The sequence below is a fragment of the Lissotriton helveticus genome, chromosome 5_1, assembly GCF_964261635.1.
Source record: "Lissotriton helveticus chromosome 5_1, aLisHel1.1, whole genome shotgun sequence".
NCBI lineage: Eukaryota > Metazoa > Chordata > Amphibia > Caudata > Salamandridae > Lissotriton > Lissotriton helveticus.
The window spans coordinates 189,789,769-189,810,717 of NC_136065.1; the positions used below are offsets into that span (position 1 = coordinate 189,789,769).

A 20,949-nucleotide genomic window follows, 5' to 3' on the forward strand; every position below is an offset into this window, starting at 1 on the left:
TCCTGATGCTTCTATTGGCCTTGCATTTTGAGGATGGAGCAGAGATATTTTTTGTAGTTTTAATTTCCTGATGTACCTAAACAGGTCAATTCGAGTGCGTGCATAGTCAAATCCTGAGGTGGGGCAAAAGGTGGGGCCCAGTAAAAATACTTTGATTTGCTCAGGTGTGAGTATCTTGTCCGATAGATTTATGACAGTCATCTCTTTTACCATTTGCCCTTCTTCCCCCTGCCGCGTGTCACTCTCTGTGTTGGGGCATCTTCTCCTGCTTTTGTTACCCCTCCTGGTTTTTCGTATCTTTTGTGTTGTGATGGCATCTGCTGTGGGAGATGGGTTCTTGGTGTTGGTCTCTGGCGGGTTTCTCTTATTAACTGATACTCCTGAAAATAAGGAGATTCCGCGTTTACACTTGATTCCTCCAGATTTGTGACTTGCTCGCCTTCTGAAGTTTGTACTTTGGACTCTGATATATCGTATTGCCACTTCCGCTTGCACCTTGCTGGTTCATCTTTCTTCTTGGCCCATCGAATTTCCGGGCCAAGGTCAGGATGCGGCCTGTTGCATAGTCCTGTTCGTCTCTGAGAAACTTCGTCTGTTTGTGCTTTCGAATGATGGTCTCATAAGCTCTCAAGCATTTCATCATTCCATTTCTCAGTTCCTCGCTCTGTTTGGCATCTTTCTCTTTCCTAATCAGGTCTTCCAGTCTTTTGATTTCAGCTAATAGTTTCTCACGATCTCTCCAGGCATATTTAATAAGAATCCTTGCCATTCCTTTGGCTGACTCAGTAGTGTGTTCTGCCTAATCTTTGAGGAGTTCGAGGTCGGGGTGTTCATACCGTAACAATTTGCAGGCCCCTAGGGATTCTATCGTAATCCATATACCTCTGCAATGAGGTGGCTTCCCACCACTTGCGAAACTCTCTTTCAGGGGCTTGCTCCAATTTTTGGTACAAGATTGCGAGATTGCTCGCTAAAGAACCCCTGGACGCTTCGCTTCTGTGTTGCATGTTGCGAGCGCCCGATCCTGTTTTGAAAATGTCAACAGCTGCTTCCTCTCTCTCACGTAAGCTTTTTTGCAATGAATGTGCACAGTTCTGTAAGTTAACGCGAGGGGACTGCAGCTGATGGTGTCTTCACGGGAGTGAGGCTTGAAACTTGTGGAAAATATATATATATATATATATATATATATATATATATATATATATATATATATATACACACACGCTCACTGATAATTGTAGAAAGCAGACGGCACTCCAAGCTATAGGTGTTGTCAAGAATTTAATAGCAGACCCCCTGCCCCAGGAAAAGACAAACGCGTTTCGCCGAGAAACGGCTTCCTCAGTGTCAACATGTTAAAGTTACCACGCCATTATATCTCCTCCTCTCCATTAACATCAAGAGAGGACTAAGCCAACAGTTCATACTGAAAATGGCAGACATCTTGTAATGTGCAAAACTACTGTTCTTCACAATTAAACATGGAGAGTAAATGGTGATAAACAAAGTGCTCGTGCTCAAAAAACAAATAAAAAGAAACTCGCAAAAAAATAAATAAAACGTTGGATACGTGACTTGCGTACAAAAAGAGGAAATCCTCTAAATCTCAGTGCATGCATTTCATGTGTTTACGCATGTATAGTATACTCGCAAATTTTGGAAAAGTCGCATTTAAAAAAGAAACAATAAAGAATTAGTTTCCATCGTGCCATATGATGTGAAAAATTCATGTAGATGTTTAAAACATTAATCATATATTTATAACATTTCCATATCGCGAGTACCCATCAATAAGCTATAAACATGCACCTCAATGTTAACGTTTTTGTCTCTGTTGTTTTATCAATTACAGGCAAGTCACAATTTATATAGGCCTCCATTGGCGTTTACTAGTTGCTTTTAAGAGATATGGCCCTGTGTGGGCATGCTCCTCCCTGAAGTATTCTAATAATATCTTGCTTAGTTCTGCAGAACAGAACAAACGGGAGAGTTTCGGCAGAAAATAGGTGTCCAGATTTTATTACAGGTGTGACCCTATGCTTTTAAACAGGTTACTCCCACTGTGTGGTTATTCCAGATGTACCCAAAGCTCTTCGTCATTATTTAAACCGACCGGTTTCATGGTCTGGAGGTCGATGATGTATCTCGACTCCATTGCCCTCAAACTTCTGATCTTGTCACCACCTCTTTCTTGTTTTTCCAACTGGTCTATTAGATAGAAGGAAAGAAGATCTCTGTTACTGTTGTGGTGGGTTTCGAAGTGGCGTGCCACCGGGTAATTTTTGTCTTTATTCGTGATGGCACGCATGTGCTCTAGGATACGTTTTTTCGCTGGATTGATCGTACTTCCAACATATCTCTTTGAGCACGGGCAAACAAGACAATACACCACGAATTCTGAATTACAGTTCAGAAATTTCTTGATGGTTCTGATTGGTCGGGGATCATTGGGTCTACCCTCAAATGTAGTTTTTTTATGGCTGTATTTGCACGCCTTGCAATGCATGCACGGGTAGAAACCCTGAATTGGTTTGGATCTCACTGGTTTGGGGGGGTCCCTGTAATGGCTCCTGGTTAGATGGTCGCCCAAAGATTGACAACGTCTATATGTGATCGTTGGTCTAGGTGATATTCTGTCTTTCAGAACAATGTCTGTTTTTAGAATGTGCCAGTTGTTGTTAAAAATCTGGACCACCTCGTTAGATCTCATATTATAGGTCGTTATCATTCTAGTTATGGGTTTCGTCCTTTCTGTTTCTTTCAGGTTTTTGTTCACCAGTAGGTCTTTCCTATTTATCAGATCCACTTTTTCCGAGGCTTCTAGTAGTGATTTCTGTGAGTACCCTCGTTCCATGAATCTGGCGGTCGCTGCTTTTTGTGCTGAAAGGAAATCGCTATGTTCAGAGCAATTCCTCTTCAGACGCAAAAACTCGCCATATGGGATATTCTTTACCATGGATCTGGGGTGGTGACTTGCGGCATGCAAGACGGCGTTGCCCGCCGTCGGCTTGCGGTAGAGTTTGGTCTGAATACTGCCTCCCTCCGCAAACACCTCCAGGTCCAGGTAGTGGACTGTTTTATTGCTGATTTCACTGGTGAACCTCAAATTGAGACTGTTCTCGCCTAACGTTGACACAAACCTCTCAGCCGAGGGCCTGTCTCCCCGCCAGACCACAAACAGATCGTCAATGTATCTGGTCCAAATCATAATATTGTCCAGCCAATGTTCGTTGGTCCCCCCCCAGGCCACGTGCTTCTCCCACCAGCCCACGAATAGATTCGCGTAGCTGGGGGCGAAGCACGTACCCATGGCGGTCCCCCTGATTTGGCGATACATTGTGCCTGAAAAAAGAAAGATGTTATTAAAAAGACAAAATTCAGTCATCCTTAGCAGCATGCGATTGTGTTGATGGAAATGCATGCTTTTCTTTTTTAGGAACCATTCAATGGCTTGAAGTCCATCTTGATGGTCGATGCATGTATACAAATTCGCTACATCCAGAGTAATGAGAAGCATGTCATCCTCCCATTGTATATTCTCAATAATCCTAAGGAAGTCCTGAGTGTCTCTGACAAAAGATGGGAGGTCCTTGACAAAGGGTGATAGGTAATTGTCAATAAATCTTGAGGTCGCTTCTAGAAGACTTCCTATGGATGAGACAATCGGTCTCATCCAAAAAAAAAAAAAAAAAAAATGTATGTATATATATATTTATGTATATCTATATTCGCTCCAAAAACCACCAAATGGCTGCACACTCGAGCGGGTGCTTTTTTAGGGTGGGGGTGTACCCACCGACATTTGACTGCTCCCAGATTTCCTCCGCGTTCAGTAAGAACAAGAAAACAGCACTCACAGGGGGGTTTTGACGTGCTAACAATTCTTTATTTGACAAAGGCTAAGCGCCGAAACGCGTCTTGTCTGTGCTGGGTTGCTAATAAAGAATTGTTAGCACGTCAAAACCCCCCCTGTGAGTGCTGTTTTCTTGTTCTTACTGAACGCGGAGGAAATCTGGGAGCAGTCATATATATATATATATATATTCCAAATGAAAACGCCCACACTTGGCGAACCACACACAGCGTGTCTACTTTCTTTATTTCGGCCAGGCAGCACAGCAGTTGCAAACTTGAAAAGCGATTTTGCATATCAGCCAAATCAGTCCCAACATGTTTCTGGCGCTTACCGCCCTTGTTCACGGGATTGGCATACTGTGAGCAGCGGCGTGCATGTTGCTTATACAGGTGTTCAAAGTTCCGCTCTCATTGGCGTGTTGGTACATTGCCCTCTGGTACTTGTAGTGTTTGCAAATTTTAATCCAATCGTGGATGCCGCCGCCTCAGCTCCTCAAAACTTTTTAAATAACCACAGTGGATTGCTTCATCACCCCTCAGGTGCCGCTGTGCAGTTTTCACCCTGACCGAACACAAGTTGTTCCTTCCGTGCTCGTTCTAGTGACAGCGCTGAACGAGCGCTGGACCCACACTTTCGTAGGAGGGTTTCTCCGTGACCAAGGCCGGCCGCTAAAAAATCCCATGAACAAGGGCGGTAAGCGCCAGAAACATGTTGGGACTGATTTGGCTGATATGCAACATCGCTTTTCAAGTTTGCAACTGCTGTGCTGCCTGGCCGAAATAAAGATCATCAGTGATGTCACTGACCATGTCATGAATGATGATGATGTAATATGTGACATCATCAGCAGTGGATTGTGGGCGCGCAAGTTATAGTGAGTACAACTAACTATAACGGGGGAATTTCAATGGTTTTGCATGAGTAAAATGTCCAACTAACTATAACTGGTGTGAAACCTATGGTTTTTTCAGTGAATTTCAAAGGTTTTTTAAATGCTAATTCCTAACTATAACGAGTGTGAAACCTATGGGGCCTTATTTACAAGCCTCCGGAACGTCACTTTTTGTGACGTTCCGGTGGCGCAGAAGACTGAGTGATATTTATCAGGCAGGACTAAGCCACTTTTTGTGGCGTAATCCTGCCTGATAAATATCAGTCCCTTTAACGCAGTGTCCTGCGTTAAAGGGGCGTGCAATGGGTGTTGCTGGGGGCGTTCCCAGCAGCATCCATGGACTTGAGTAATTTATAGCATCCTCAAAGTCAGTCTTTCAAAAATTCCAAAGTATAGGACATGATAATCCAAATCCAAATGTTTCTCAAGAAAAGTCATAAACCTTGTCCATGGGTCATATCTGCCCAAACGTCGATATTCCGAACTATTGAAAATGACTTTTCTTGCAGTTAAGTGGGATGGGTATGCCCAGACGTGGGTGTTGTGTTCTCCGTGTCACCAGAGTCAAGCTATCCTGGCTGGTGAGGGGTGATAACCTGAAACCAGTCCTAGGGTGCTTGTTTATGATCCAGGAGGACCAGGGACCTGGCCCGGCATTTCTGGCTGGACTGTTCCCATGAGGAGCAGGGTCACAACGGATTTGCATAGGGCTGGGTCCAAACTGGAATGGCGTGGTAAGCAAAGAATTATGGATTCAGGCCCAGATCTCTGTACTGGGGGTGAGTGTTTGGCATTGTCCAGCATTCTGTCAATCAATTGTTCTTTTGCATTTGTCGCCCAAGTGGGATAGGTAGGGCCAGACATGGGTCCCGTGCTCGCTGTGCCACAGAGTCAAGCTATCTTGGCTGACGAGGGGTGATACCCCAAAACTGGTCATAGGATGCTTGTTTCTGGGAAGGGAGGTACTGGCCTGGCTCTTTGGGCTGGGCTGTTCCCATGAGGAGCAGAGTCAAAACTGATTTGCATACAGCTGGATGCAAACGGGAATGGCGTGGGTAGTAAAAAAAACAATGGATTTCGGCCAAGATTTCCGTACTGGAGATAAGTGTTTGCCATTGTTCAGCATTCCATTCATCATTTGTTCTTTTTGCAACCATCAGCAAAAAAAATTACATTTAGCCGATGCTGAGCAGCATCAGTCAAAAACATTGGCAAAGCAAATAGGTCTGCATTTACAGATAAAGGTGAGACCTGTTGGGTTTGTCAATGCTAGTTCTACCTTCTAGCATCATTGCATCTTCATATCCATTCCCTCACTTATTCCTTCCTTCACTTTCCCTCTTTGCATGTTCAGTGTTGACCATCATCTCATAATCACTTTCTCCCACACATTCCTCTACATCCATTTGTCTCAACTAGCCTTATTTTCTTGTTTTCTGCACTCCCTCCTCGCCTTTGATGTTTCATGAATCAATCTGTTTGGCTGCCGCCTCTTCTCTTTGAGTGCCAAGTGTATTTTTGGCATCCCTTTTGTTTTCCCTCATGCAGTGTGCGTGTGGGTGAGAGGTCTTGTGGTTTTGTGTTGTATTTTCCCTCATGCAATATGTTCCGCCTGCGTGTTCCCATATTGCACTCTACTGCAGTGTGTTGAATTAAAAAAAAAGACTATTGGCAAGGCAAGGGCTGCTTCTTGTCGGGAATGGCATTGAGATGTTCGCTTCTCTACTCCGGCCCATTGTGCAAAAGACGTCAGCCCCTGATGTGGGCCAAGGCCAGCCTCTGTTTACAAGTTCTTTCGTCACATCCTCTCAAATAAGGCCCTCCTTCTACCTGAGCAACTTAGAACGTTTTTATCATTGCCAATTATAGTTGATTTGTAGCCATTTCCTACCCGCCCACCAATAGTGGGTGCTGTGTAGGGTACACGGACAAGGTGGCTGTCTGACTTGCATGCAATATGAATATTTGAAAAAATGTATTCATTAATGTATTTATTTCATGTATTATCAATTTGGTGCACTGCTCTTTCAAGTAATTGCGAATTTTTCGGTGAGTGGTACATGGAGCAGCAGAACAGAGACTGACCTCTTACATTTTAATCAGTGTATTTTATTGTGTTACATTATTTATATATCACATTCATGCCACTGGTGTGGCCCTGAAGCACTGTACAAAAATGAAAGAGGGTTGGGAAAGGAAGCAGGAAATAGAAATGAATAGGGGAAAGCAAGCCGGGTTTTGGAGGTGACAGGGCGGGGAGAAGACTCATCGTGCGTGCCCCATAAGGCAATGGTAATTACCCCTGTAGTTATGCAGGGTGGAAGGGCGGCCAGGTAGTTTCCTGAGGAAAATGTAGTAATGGAGTATTTACTGTCTGGTAGGGAAACATCAGAAGATGTTGGATTTGCAAATCAGAGAGAAGACAGGGGCATATTACCAAGATTACGGTTAGCGGCAATATATTATTATTGCCGAGCTCCGCTGATTTTTATCGCAGATAAACCTTGCTATTATCAAGGTTTATCTCAAAAGCGATAAAAATCGGCCGTAATGCATGAATATCGCTGAAAAGTCAGCGATATTCATGCATTACCGAGCTAATGCTCTTAGCTAAGTTATCCACCTACCATTGGATAACATGGCTAAGAACTGCTCTGGGCAGGGGTTAGCTTTTGAGGATATTGGCGCTTAGCGCGAATATTTACAAAAGTACGCCTTTGTAGGTAATAGGAGATAGCGATGTTAGCGACTGTTTACAGTCGCATACATCTTGGCACGCCCACTTTGCATGTCATTAGCGATAAATATCGCAGACATGCAAAGTGGGCCCCAAGATGATCGCTATCTCCTACTAGCTGTCGCTAACTGGTGTTAGCGACAGCTAGGTAATAGGGCGATTAAATTATCGCCGCTTTAGCGAGAAAAATTACCGCTAAAGCGGCGATAAGGCCCTTGGTAATATGCCCCCCAGTTCCTTTACCTAAGAAGGATTGGCAGATGTCTGGTTTGGTGTCAAGTTAGCTGTTTCCAGGTGAAGGGACAATTACTTTTGAAGCCTCTTGAGGATGCAGAGCCTCTATAGACTACAAATATCATGTAACACCCATGAATTATTTGTTTGGTCAAATATACATGATGTATTTATTTTATTTATTTATTTGTATAGCGCAGCTACTATCATAAGGCGTCATTGTCGGCAACAATACAGAATCGGAAGGGCACTGCATCACCCAGAAATTAAGAAGGAGGTGGACATTTTATTATCTTTAATGTGGGATTCAATTAAGAGAAAACCTCATTGCAGGGAATTGGGCGTGTATTGAATATGTTAATCTATATAGATAGAAATATTAGAGTCAGCTTGGATCTAGACACTTATCATCCTCGGGCCCAAGCTAGTCAGGCTTTCATCCATAATTACAGCTAAGTATTCGAGGTCTCCCCTCTGTTCCTGTTCTCTTAGTCAGAACTCTAGAATCAATGAATCCATGTTCTTTTTGCCAGATTATTTCTTTTTGAAAATATAGTGAAATTAACATTGCTTTGATACACTGAATAGTGCTATACTTAACACTGAATTGATTTAATGTTCAGGACACCTTAGATGGCAGAACATTACAGGGCATGGCCAGTGTCTAATTTATAAACGAATAAGTGCCAGTGCCCACAGCTCTGTTCAGAAGCCCATTGCTGGTGCAATTAAATGTTGGCACACCCAATACCATGGTTATGTAGTTTTCAATTCACCTCAGTCCTCTTTAATCTACTACCAAACACTCCCTACCTCTTTATTACAAGCTTGCAGAGTCCTGCTTTCTCCCTTAATGATGGTTTTTCCGTCTTTGTCTTCCTCTGATTTTCTGCTTTGTTTGTTTTTCCGTCTCTTGCTCTCAGTAAATGTCCGATGTGGCAAAATAAAAAGTGAGCATCGGTGGCTCCAACCGACATCCATTGGCTCAATTTGAGCACTAGGCATAGCCTGTTTTATAGAGAATAAGCCTTCCGCCTCCATTCCACTAGTTTTGCTTGTTCCCTCTCCTCTAGCCCATTCCAGGTCCCAGGACCTTATCTAACCCTGTCCATTTCTGCAAATGGTGTGTCCTGCAGCTCAGCAGTGTTGTTAGTTAGGGAGCTGGAGAGCCTAGTGAAGACCTACCACTGTTCATAAATGATTGTTGAGTGGTGTAGGGTAGCCCGCTTACAGACCATGTGAGAGTGGGCGGGTACTTTAGCCCGGCCCCTTTCCTCCACGCCAATTAGCAATCTATCCATTCTTCCCACCCCTTCTCTTCTCACATTTTAAGTTGCCACGTATCCATGTTTACTGGAATAAGGTGTTCTTAAAATTGCTTAAAATTCTTAAAATTGCTATCTCAGGCAGACATTTCACAGACGTTGTCAAGCAGAGATGGGCCTGCATATGGAGGGAAGTGAGTGTTCCCGACAGGCTAGTGACTGTAAAAGATTGTTATGGTTGGTATAAAGTTAGTCTTGCTATCCCTAGCCCTAATAACTTTCCAGATCATCTCCCTGTAGAAGAAATCTCTGGATCGCTGTTCAGATCTATCTACTGCTTTTGCTTCCAAGAGTGAATCCTTGCCTTGCAAGAATGAAGAGTTTGTTTTTAGCCCTAAAGCCTGTAACATTGTTTGCCACTGGCATAGATGCAAAGCTGTCCAGATGGTCACTAGCTTGCCAAAACCTGCACTAGCTTGCCAAAACCTACTAACATTTCGACTCCCTGCAATTTCCTGTGCCTCTAATGGAGTTTTAGACAGTTCTTTCACTATTGCTCATATCTTCCTTCGTCTCTTTCTTATTATAGAAATATCGGGGACTGTTGCAGAAATTTCACTGGTCCATTGGAAGCAGCAGTGGTTAGAGAATGGGACTCTCTACTTCCACGTGTCCATGAGCAGTGCCGAGCAGCTGGTGAGGGCCACGCCGCCGACCCTGCGAGAGCCTTCAGAGGTGGTGGAGGAGCAGATGCACATCCTCCACATATCTGTGATGGTGAGTAGTGAACTGTCATTCATCTAAAAAGATGCTAAGAAGACTAAAGAAGGAAAGAGGGAGAAAAAAAGCAAGAGGGGGCTGCATGCATGTAGAGACTGGCGGCCATCTTGAAGGATGGAATGAAAATAACAGGATCATCCCCCAATCTGAGATTGTTTTCTATAAATAAGTGCCGCAAACAAAGGGATCTGCAAGTGAGCTCGTTTTAGGGTAGGGAGAAAAATGAGAGGATATTTGCATTATTTGTCGTAATAAGGTGTTCACTTGCTTACTTCTTATGTTCAGTGGCAGATGACCATAGGTAGAACAACGCCAAATTAAGTAAACCATGGTTGGCTCTACTTGTTTGAGAAAGTAGTGATGAAATTGTTTAGAAAGTTTACACATAAACTTTTCTATAAAACAATGCTGTAAATAAATGTCAATGTTTTGAGATACTGTGGCAAAAAAATGGTTACCATATGAAAATCAAGTCGTTCATTAATCTGAAAAAACAGAACTAGGTTTTGCCTGTTTTTAAAATATTGAAGATGTGTATAAAATGCTGTTGAGAGAATTCGTAATTCATGCTTTGTCTGTAACTTCTAATGGCTTTGATGTTTGCTTAAAGTGAGTTCTCTTATCTATCTGATGTGGTGGTAGCGCTGTTTATTATTGGTGCGTGCTCTCCTTAGGCATACTTGTTTGCTGGTAACTCTAAATATTCATGAGGTAAGCACTAAGAGTTTGTCGCAAATTCCTATGCTATAAAGAAAACAGAGCTATCTCTTTATTTTTAGCTCTAGTAGAGTGTCAAAATTGTCGGCTGTAACTGACTTAGACAATTGGGAACAAGGCTATCTATTTGCTGTGAGTTCTCATATTTTGTAATGACGATGCCCTACTTCTTTCACAAGCTGATAGGTTGTTTGGAAACTAAGGGCCAGATGTACGACTATTGGAAATTGCGACTCGCAAATTGCGACAAATTGCAAGTTACAATTTGTGACTCGCAATTTCCAATGTACAACAGTGTCTGAGACACTTAGCGATTCCCAATGGGGTCGCAAATTGCATGCCTCGTGAATAGTAATGAGGCTGTCGCAATTTGTGATCCCATTGGGAATGACGGGCACTACCAGGGATAGTGGCCTGCTGGGGTCAGCAGACCTCCATGTCTGGGACTGCTTTTAAAGAATGTATTTTTTTGTTTTTTTAATGCAGCCCGTTATCCTTAAAGGAAAACGTGATGCATTAAAAAAATATATATATATATATTTACTTTTCAATTTTAATTTTTAAGGACAGGCAGTGGGCCCTTGCTTCTAGTCAGGGTAAGGAGGATACACTCCTAAAATAACCCCTGCTCACCCCCTTGATAGTTTGGCACGAGCAGACAGGCTTATCTGAGAGGCAGGGTGTAAAGCATTTGTGGACACATACAGTAATACAGTGGAAACACTACAAATGGACACCACACCAGTTTAGAAAAATAAGTAATCTTTATCTAAACCAAAACAAGACCAAACAATTATAAACCACAGCACAGTTATCCAGCTATCATCAAAAATAGGTTATTCACTCAAATAAACTCCACTTGGAGTTATAACGATGTCGTGACCGGTGAAAATCTCAAAGTACGGCGCCGACCGCGAGGTGATCGGCATCGGGCCCACAAAGAACAGTACCTTAGAAACGATGAAAACAAAGACAGTTCACAGCGTTGGGGAGGTGATGCTTTGTAGGCGTCATGCGGCGTCAGTACCTTACGACCTCAGGGGAGGTGAAGCCTCTGTTCCTTACTGGAGCGCAGGGGAGGCGAGAAAACTGTTCCTTACTGCATCGGGGAGGTGACGTCACGATGGCGCCGAAGCCTCTGTTCCTTATGATGGCACGATGTCGATGTATTCGGGGATCACCCACGTCGAGGATCGGCTCCGTGATGATGAAGTCGGCTTTGGAGTCGATGTGGCACGGCAGCAGTCGTCGGGCCTATGTCGCAAGTGGGAGCAGAGCTCATGGCTTCGATGCAGGTTACAGCATTGCTTGCCGGCAACGGTGTTGTAATTTCCTTCTGTAGCAGCTGAAACAGCGTTTCCAGATGCAGAGAGACAGAAGTCTGAAGTCTTTGTGTTCCTCAGACTTCAGAACAGGAGGTAAGCTCAATTGCAAGCCCTTGGACATCTTTTCTTCAAGCAGGGGACAAAGCAAAACAGCAAAGTCCTTTTCTCCTTTCCTTGGCAGCAAGCAGCCACTGCAGGCCAACTCCAGACAGCAAAAAGCACAGGGGCAGTATTCCTCCTCAGCTTCTCCAGCTCTTCTCCTTGGCAAAGGTTTCCTCTTGATTTCCCAGAAAGGATCTAAAAGTCTGGTGTCTGGGCCTCTCTTTTTATACACCAAAATCCTTTGTTCTCTGAAGGCAGAGAGTGTCTGTACATGGCAAGAACCAGATCTGTCCTCACTGGTGCAGCTTCCTGGCAGAAGGTGGAGGGAGTATTGTTGAAGGCAGACCAAGCCCATTCAGGTGAAAAGGAAATCTTCTCTCCTACTCTAAATGCTACCCAGGTCCATTCAGCCCAGCCCTGAATCATCAGACTTCTGGAGCCCCAGCCCTTCTCCAGCCCCTGTCGTGCAAAAGCGAGGCATGCAATACACAAACCTAGCAGAGGCACACTGGATGGTTAGGCAAGCAAATAACTTCTCTCTAAAGTGGTATTTTGAAACACAGAATGTAAAAATCACCCTCACTAAAAGATGCATTTTAACATTCCGAGTTCAGGCATACTAAACTTTATTTTTCCATCTTGTTCCCAGGGTCAGTAATGTTCTTAAGACTCCCCATTCTGGCCTATGGGAACTGATAGACTTGCAATAGTGAAAAACAACATTTGCAGTATTTCACTATCAGGACATGCCACACACATCAGGGCATGTCCTACCTTTGACATACAATGCACCCTGCCCACAGGGGAACCTTGGGCCTACCTTAAGGGTGACTAATATGTAGAAAAGGGAAGGTTTAGGGACTGGCAAGTGTATGCACTTGCTAATCGACATGGTCGTCCCATACTGCCCACAGGGTCTGCACAGGCAGGCCTGAGTCACATTTTACAAGCTGCTTCTGTGGGTGGCACAATCAGTGCTGCAAGCTCACCAGCAGTATCTGATGTACAGGCCCTGGGCACACATAGTGCACTGTACTAGGGTCTGACAAGTAAATCAAATAAGCCAAACATGGAATCACTAATCCATAACAATACTCTACAAAGGGAGCGCCATCACTTAGGCACTGAACATCAGTGGCAAAAGTGCCCAAAGCATCTAGCCCAGCAAAAATAAAGTCCTATACACAGCAAAACACAGAAGGTAACAGCAATAAAATGGAAGGGAGACCCACGCCAATGGTGCCAAGGATTCAGAACAGGTGACTTTTTCTTACAAAGAAGCAACTCATTTTTATAGCTGTTTGGAGAAATATTTAGAAGTTGTATGAATAAAAGAGACTTATGTGAGCAACATTTATTAGAAATGAGCAGTAGGGTCTCTCTTTCCATAGTTTTACTAATATACATAAACCTTTTATTGCATGACTTTAAGTCATCACAGTCAGGGACGATACACGTCTCATGCAGAGACTGCACATAATTGTGGTATATATTCTTCTGCAGAAAATGCAGAATTTGTAGTTTCTACACAGTGTGGACATTTAAAAAAATTCCCAGAGGCTTTGGCCATTTGCAAAGTTTCCACATATTTTCAATCACTCCTTGAGGATCCAGAAAGAGACAAAGTAGGGAGAAGCATCAGAAAGGAAGAAGGCATGACTGGGGCAATTAAGTGAGTTTGCAGCACCCAGTGTCATCCTAAGAATTTTTGGGGCCCCGGGCAAGACTAATTTTGGGGCCCCTGTTCGGAATACGTTTGACGTTTTTTACACAGTGTCTGCTTTATTCAAGACCTCATTAGGCCAAACAATATTGAATACTACTTCAAGCATGGGGTCACTCAGAAACATCTGAAATATGTTTTGCCCTGACCCTCAAAAATCTTTAGGATGACATTAGGCAGAGAGATAAAGAGATATAGGTAAAGGAGCGGAGTGAGGAGTAGAGTTGGTGAGTGAAAGAAATAAACAGAGGTGAGATAGAGAGAAATATCACTTTCCCAGGGGGCTTCTTGCAGATAGGGGCCCAGGACAACAGCACACTTTACCCATGTCTTACAATGTCTCTGGCAGCATGTTCCATCAACACAAGTTGGCGCTGTGAGGTGGTAATTTATTGTCATGGTAGGCTTTATAAGTTGTAGAGTCCGCTGAGCTGTGGACACACGCAATGAACGAGTCTGAAGAGAATTCATTGCCACCGGCACGTGGCGCTTTTATACTCACAGGGACTGACCCTGGTAATCGTGCATGTGCCTAAGGGCAGATGAATGCATAGGAGGTTTGAGTCAAGGTCAAATCTAATGTTAATCTTTGGGGTCCCCTTTTAACTTTGCTTTTCAGAGCCTGCTGGAGTGAAGGATTCCTGCCTACATGGCCTGAGTCCCTTATAGTTCCCATTTTTAAGAAGGGAGACAGCAATAGTCCTGCACAATACAAACCTATATCTTTGCTGGACACTCTAGTTCAGGTGGCTGGTCGCATCCTTCTATCCTGACTGCAGGACTGGGCAGAGTCCAACAGTATTATGTCGGATTTGTAGTATGGATTCCGGCCAGGAGTGGGAACTACAGAGCAGGCCAATATCCTGGAATATATGTACACATTAAAGGAGGCAGTCTTTTCTTAGTACTTGTAGACTTATCCTCATCTTTTGATTTTGTGGTACACGATAAAGTATGGTCAATTATGGTAAACATGGGTGTACACTAGACAATCGTGAACCTCCTCAGAGACTTGTATGCTTTTGGCCGGGGCAGAGTACATTATGGCATAAATGGAGAATGCACCCAGCCATTTAACATTGAAAGAGGTGTACACTAAGGGTGCGTACTCGCCCCCGTCTTGTTTAACCTCTATCTCAATAGTGTAGGTAGTATTTTAGCAAGTAAGTGCACAGACTTACCCCAAGTCAGGGGCGTAACATAGGCCCCCGCAGCCCCTGTGGTGCGGGGGGCCCCGGAGTTGCAGGGGGCCTCCTCAGCACAGTACTGAGGCCTGAGAGCTCCCGGTTAAATCCGGAGTGGCTTCACGTGCTCGTACCCGGATCCGAAGGAAACTGAGAAGCAGAGGTCAACAATATGTTAATAGGGCACTGAGTAAAATGCAGTGTGTGAATGTCTTTGAATTGAATTCAATTTCCCCGTTATCTTCCCACGTGTCACCAGCTCCCACTGTCTTGCTTCATCCCTTAGCACTTGGTGACCCTGAGTCAAGCATTAAATGCAATCATGAAACATTATCAATTTGAGCACAGTTGAGCAAGTAAAAAAGTCATGCTTTGTGCAATAAAATGATTGTGTAAAGTAATATCACTACAGCGAGGACAGATAAAAAATGGACTACTGCAATCTACACAACAAGATAAGCCATACTTCGAGTTTACACACACACTCAAAAATGAAGTTGGAACTGCGGTCCACAGATTATTATGTTGGTCTCACCCTCCAGCAGCACCCATCCCACTCAGGAAAACAAAAAGTGCAGGCGAGCAGCCCATCTGAAAGCCGATTCCTTTCACAACCCATCACTTGCTGGAATGGCACAAGAAAGGACATCAATATAGGTGCGGTGAAAGAATGTACTTACTACCAGACCTCCTGCATGCTGGAATACGCCTGCCCTATTCTGCTTAAAACACTCCATTTCAATCTCAATGTAATTTTTACTGCTGGTTACTGTAGGGAGCAGATCTTTTCTATATTGCCTTCAACTGTAGCTGCATGTTAATGATCTTTTCTCGAGCTCATTGATACATATGGAATGAAGGAAAGTAAAGCAAGTTATGCCTTCTGCTCTGAATGCTTTCTATGCGTGAATGATGAATCTATGTGTTGTTTACATCAATGAATCTAATTAGAACTGTTTTTGTGGCAAAAGCTACATTAAAATAATTTAATGCATCTTTAACACAACTTGAACATAGCATTGAAAAAATGATGAAATATAAACCCACTGCTCGAAAAATATCTAATCGAGAAAATTTTTAAATTAGCTCCAGTCAATATCACCAGATTTTAGAACTAAAACTGATTTCATAATTGAACTTTTTCAAAGTTCTTTTTTATTTGTAAATTTTCCATGTGGAGGGAATAATCTGCATTTCCTCTTTCACCAGAGCTCTCTGTTTATTACATTCTGCAAGGCTCTCCCCTCTAGTTCTAAGTGGAAAAACAGGAGAGGTGTGAATCAGGCACAGGTGCAGATTACAAACCCCAAACAGTATGTGTGATAAGTCTTTCAGGTCTTACCGGCTCACTGGAGTTTCTCAGTTTGTTGCGTTAAGGGCTTGCTGGACCATCCCAGCACCTCGGGCAGGTCTGCGAGCTCCAAAGAGTGGCAGCACACCGGGAGGCAATACTCAGGCCTTCTCTGCCTTGAGCAGTCCTGGTTTAGCTTGGTCCCAACTAGAGTGATGGCAAGCGTCTGGAGCCTTGGGTATTGCCGATTGGCCCACATCACTAACGGGTGACCTCGAACGTTCACCGCAGTAGGGCCTTCTGACAGTCAGGGGTTACAGCCGTCACATGGGTTGATCAGAAATTTGGCAGTACACAACTTCTGCAGTTTCAAACCAACTTGGCAAATAACTTGGCAGGTTGTGTTGTCTCAGACTTGTGGTTCACGCTTGGATCTGTCTGGAGAGTCTTTGAGGCCCTTGGATGCGTGGTTCCTACAGGAGCACTCTCCAGCAGGCTATTTTTCTGGATGCCCATAGCTATTGGGGGATGCATGCACCCCCTCCTTTCTAGACAGTCTCCCCTCCTGCAGGCTCCGTTCCTCTCTGAGATGGCAGGCAGGCTTACAGGTATTTCAGGACGAGTGCACAGCTACTCCAGCAAGAGATGCTGACAAGATGATGTCCCTTCATCTCTGGGAGAGTAGCTGTCAGGCAAACACCCGCAATAGTTGCACAGCACCTGTCTCCATACTCTGAAAATCATTCCCTTCCTTGGCCATAGAGAACTTTGAACTGGAACAAGTGAGGCCCCACATTTTTTTATAAACAACTAGCAGTCATGGGTCGTAAATCTACTGCTGACAATAGAAGCAGTTAGGATGGTTTTCCTTTCAATTGTCCTTTCCAGGCTGTTCTCCATATGCAGCCTTTTTGTAGAGTGAGGCCTCTTACAGCAGGGTACTCTCCAACGTGGATCACCAACAATTGACGCACAAAGAGGTGTGAGGTTTCTGCACCTGGCTTTCATCATCAGTCCAAATCAAGAAGAAATCAGGGAACGACTAATGGACAGGCCTTACTTAAAGGTTTCTCTCCTTCACAATAGAGTCTGCAGTTGCACGCCTCACCACTATCATTCACCAAATGGAAGTATTCAGAAAGACTACTCCTTGTAGCTCCTTGCTAACCAAAAGGCCTAATGGAACACCAAAAGGAGCCCTGTCTTCTCCCCCCGACCTTCAATATCTAGGGCTCCACTCTCCACCTAAAGGATGGTGAGCAATACACATTCACTGTCTAGAAACAGAGTCCTCTCTTTCATTTTGTGAAGGGCCTGGCCAAGGACACCCAAAACGGGTCAAACTGGCCTTCATTACTCTGGCTCACTGACACACCATGCGGGATATTAGCGCAAATGACTGGTTGAATAAAAGCAGAACTTTACACAAGTAGATGAGGCCTCCACTCAGTGACTCAGATAAAAAGGTCTGGTCACATATTTAACTATCAAACCAATAACCATGCTATGCTGTCACCACTGCTCTACATACTACACCATTGCAGTGGCGTAACACAGGCCCCTGCAGCCCCTGTGGTGCAGGGGGGCACCTGAGCAGCAGGGGACCCCCTCAGCACAGTACTCTGGCCAGCGAGTTCCAGATTAAATCTGGAGCGGGGGCCCCCTCCATATACCTTGCAGGGGGCCCTCTCAACTTTCGTTACGCCACTGCCCCAAGTCGGACCCCATTCAATTCTGGCACTTTTTTACACTGATGAAGCCATTTTAATAGCTTGAACTCCTCTTCGTCTACAGCACTTAGATGATGAATTTGACCAGCTCATACAGAATGATGGCTAAATGGCTAAAAAATAAACATCAGTAAAATCTTTGCAATGAAACTGGAAATTAGCCACCTGTTGTATGATATTGTCATTGAGGGTTCCAAGATTTTGTTTACATCTACTTTCACATACCTAGGCATTTCATTTAACAAAGATGGGAACTTTATGAGTGCAAATAAATCAAGGAAGCTCCAATTTGTTAAAAACACCAAGGCCCTGTTGAACTTCGCTAGGAAGTTGAGCATCAAACATCCGAAGGAAATGATGCCCATCTATAAGGCCAAATGCAGACCAACCGTCACGTACGGGTCTGAGCGTTGGGAATATATGAATGCCGATTTACTCCAAATAGTAGTAAATGCTTTCTTAAGTAACGTCCTTGCCCTCCTGAAAAGCTGCTCAACTTTCACCTGCCACTCCAAACTGGGAGTTGCTTATCCAGCAGATGTGATCAAGATTCAGCCAGTTTTACTATGGCACAAGATCTGGTTCTCTGATCACACTGTGCTCAACCGTTCCATCATAGAGGACTGTCTTAGATCTGTGTCCACATTTAAGATCCCCTAGCTCAGATTTGTGCATGGCTTTTTGTTCAGTATTGGCCACCCCAAGTTTTTTGATCACCCTGAGCCCTTGATTAGCATCCAAAGGAAAACCCTTAAATTGAAATGCCTATCACTACTTGAGGAATCAAGGTTATCTACAGAGATTACGAAACCTTCTATCTTGAAGAACCAAATGATTTTGACCAGTTATAATATGCAACCTTGTTTATTTAACGTGTACAATAGGCGACACAGATTTGTGCTGACCCATTTTCGGCTGGACATTTTCCATCATTTAACCAGCTTCTCCACCATCAATAACTGGTCGCACAACCCTGTGAAATGCTCATGCGATAATATTTCCATGCAGAACACCATTCATATTCTCCTTTTTTGCAAATTTTACTCAGGCCTGAGAAAATGTTTTACTAATCCTTTACTGAAACAACTTGGATTTGTACAATGTCGACCAGCCTTTATCTATCTGCAATCGCTCCCGAATTTGTATATATGTGCTGCATTGTCACAGTTTTTATTGGCTGTCAAAGGATGTAGGAAGCAGCTGTAGAAACCTCATTGATTAGAGAAGGATGTCTGTTTTTAGTCCTGTGTTTTTATTATCTTTTAACTGATTTTTAACATTGATATTGTTATTTTTCTGTAGCCTTTATGATTCACTATGTAAATTCGAATGAAGCTTATATTGACATTTTTGACTTAAGTCAAGGTGTGTAAGGGTGCAAAGAACCTTGCTTCAAAAACATTGAGACTGACTAAAGATATTTGTGAGAACTGATACATTGAATTCGCGCCAAAAATAGGAGCTGAGGAGAAATAGGCATGAGGTGGACAGGACCCTAAATATTTGAAAAAATTACTTTCTATCCATTCATAAATAATGAAAAGAAACAATTGTAGTTCAATATTCTTTGTTTCATGTATTCTGTCTTTGCCATTTAATTCAAGAATATTAATGTACACACATGTCAAAATATTTTAACTCTGGGCGGTGGTAAGTCAATGCTTAACCGCATGCGTGCGGTAGGATTTCCGCCCGTACGCTGGGTTTTAGGGATTCGCACTTTACATGACGAGCTGGGCTCGTCATGAGCGTGCGAGGAGGCTACCTCATGACGAGCCCAGCTCGTCATCAGCGTCGAAGGGGTTAATAAATATAAGTAATTATTTGCTGTCATATGTGGTGTAAAAAATTGGGTTATTAGTTGAGAGGGGTGGAAACCCTCCTCAAAAAATAAACACAATCCTTGTCACGGTGAACCACAAAAGTTAATAAATAAGCCTGTGCTTTACTCTGGTAGCTTAGGATCAAAAGCAGTCAGGTATAACCTAGAGTCAACGTGTAAAGTATTTATGCTGTACTCAAACAGTAATAAAGTGAAAATACTTCACAAGAAAAACCCAAACCACTTAAAAAAAACTAGTTAATTTTAATAAATGGCAAAATGACAAAAATCCAATGAGTATAAAAGGGCTATGAGTTTTTAAAGTTGTAGGTGAAATTAGCACCATAAAGAACAATGCACCAAATTGGGTTACCTTGTCACTCTGGACCGAGGTAAACTCATAAGGTCAGGCCGCCTGTGATGGAGTGCAGGCTGTATGCAGGGACCAGGTTAGTCCGCTAAAAAGGTTTACCTTCTTGAGTCCACGCGAGGAGCTGCAGGTGATATTTTGCGTTGGCAGAGGCCATAAGAAATCCATTGCCACCACAAGGACCATGTTGGGAGTCGCGGACAGTCGCTGTTAGTGCCGTCACCACTGGAGCTTTGCATTGGCATTCAAGACGGACTGTCATCATTGGTGTTGGATCTCAGGGCTGACGCAAAGAGCAGGTCATTGCTGGAGATTTATATTGGTGGGCATTACGGATGGTCGTTGTTCGGTGTGAACATCTGGTCCGGTGCTGTAGTTTTAGGAATGTCATTGGGTTCACCCTGATGCACCTAAAGGTACTAGGATGTGGTGGGCACCTTTTGGGGCTCAGTACTCACTTCAGCAGGGACCAACAGCAGGGCTCAGACATATTCAGGCACGTCTAGTTGGTGCAAGCAGTTGCAGGGAGGCATTTGGAAGCTTGTTCTGTCCTTTCAGCTCAAACAGCAGGTCAGCCATCTGACCCTTGGAGTCATTTCAGGGGAGCCTGGGTTCAAGGCAAGCAGGTCCAGTCTCCCTTCTTCAGACAGCAGGGCAGTCATTCTTTTGAACCTTCTATAGGTCCAGGAGTGTGCTGATGAGAGGTTGTGAAGGTTCTACTTTTATCCCCAGTGCCAGCCTGTGAGTGAGGGTGCCCCCTCTGTCTATAACCTTCCCCCTTAACTGGGTTTAGCTCTAAACTGGAAAGGGTAACAAGGGGCAGGCATGCCTAGGTGTGAGCTGCATTTGTCAGTGGTGGGCAGACAGTCCTTAGAATCGGTATTAGGGTGGGCAAGACCTAGGGCTACACTTTGAAGC

General features: G+C 43.8%; 1 protein-coding gene across 4 annotated transcripts in view; it reads left to right on the forward strand.

Annotated features, from left to right (window-relative positions):
- ASTN2 (astrotactin 2) overlaps positions 1–20,949 on the forward strand; it is a 2,754,112-nt gene that overhangs the window by 256,525 nt on the left and 2,476,638 nt on the right. For all 4 annotated transcript variants that reach the window (XM_078641978.1, XM_078641979.1, XM_078641981.1 and 1 more), the window contains exon 2: positions 9,577–9,764. In XM_078641978.1, the coding sequence (XP_078498104.1) occupies positions 9,577–9,764 (188 nt within the window). The remainder of the gene's footprint in view (positions 1–9,576; positions 9,765–20,949) is intronic.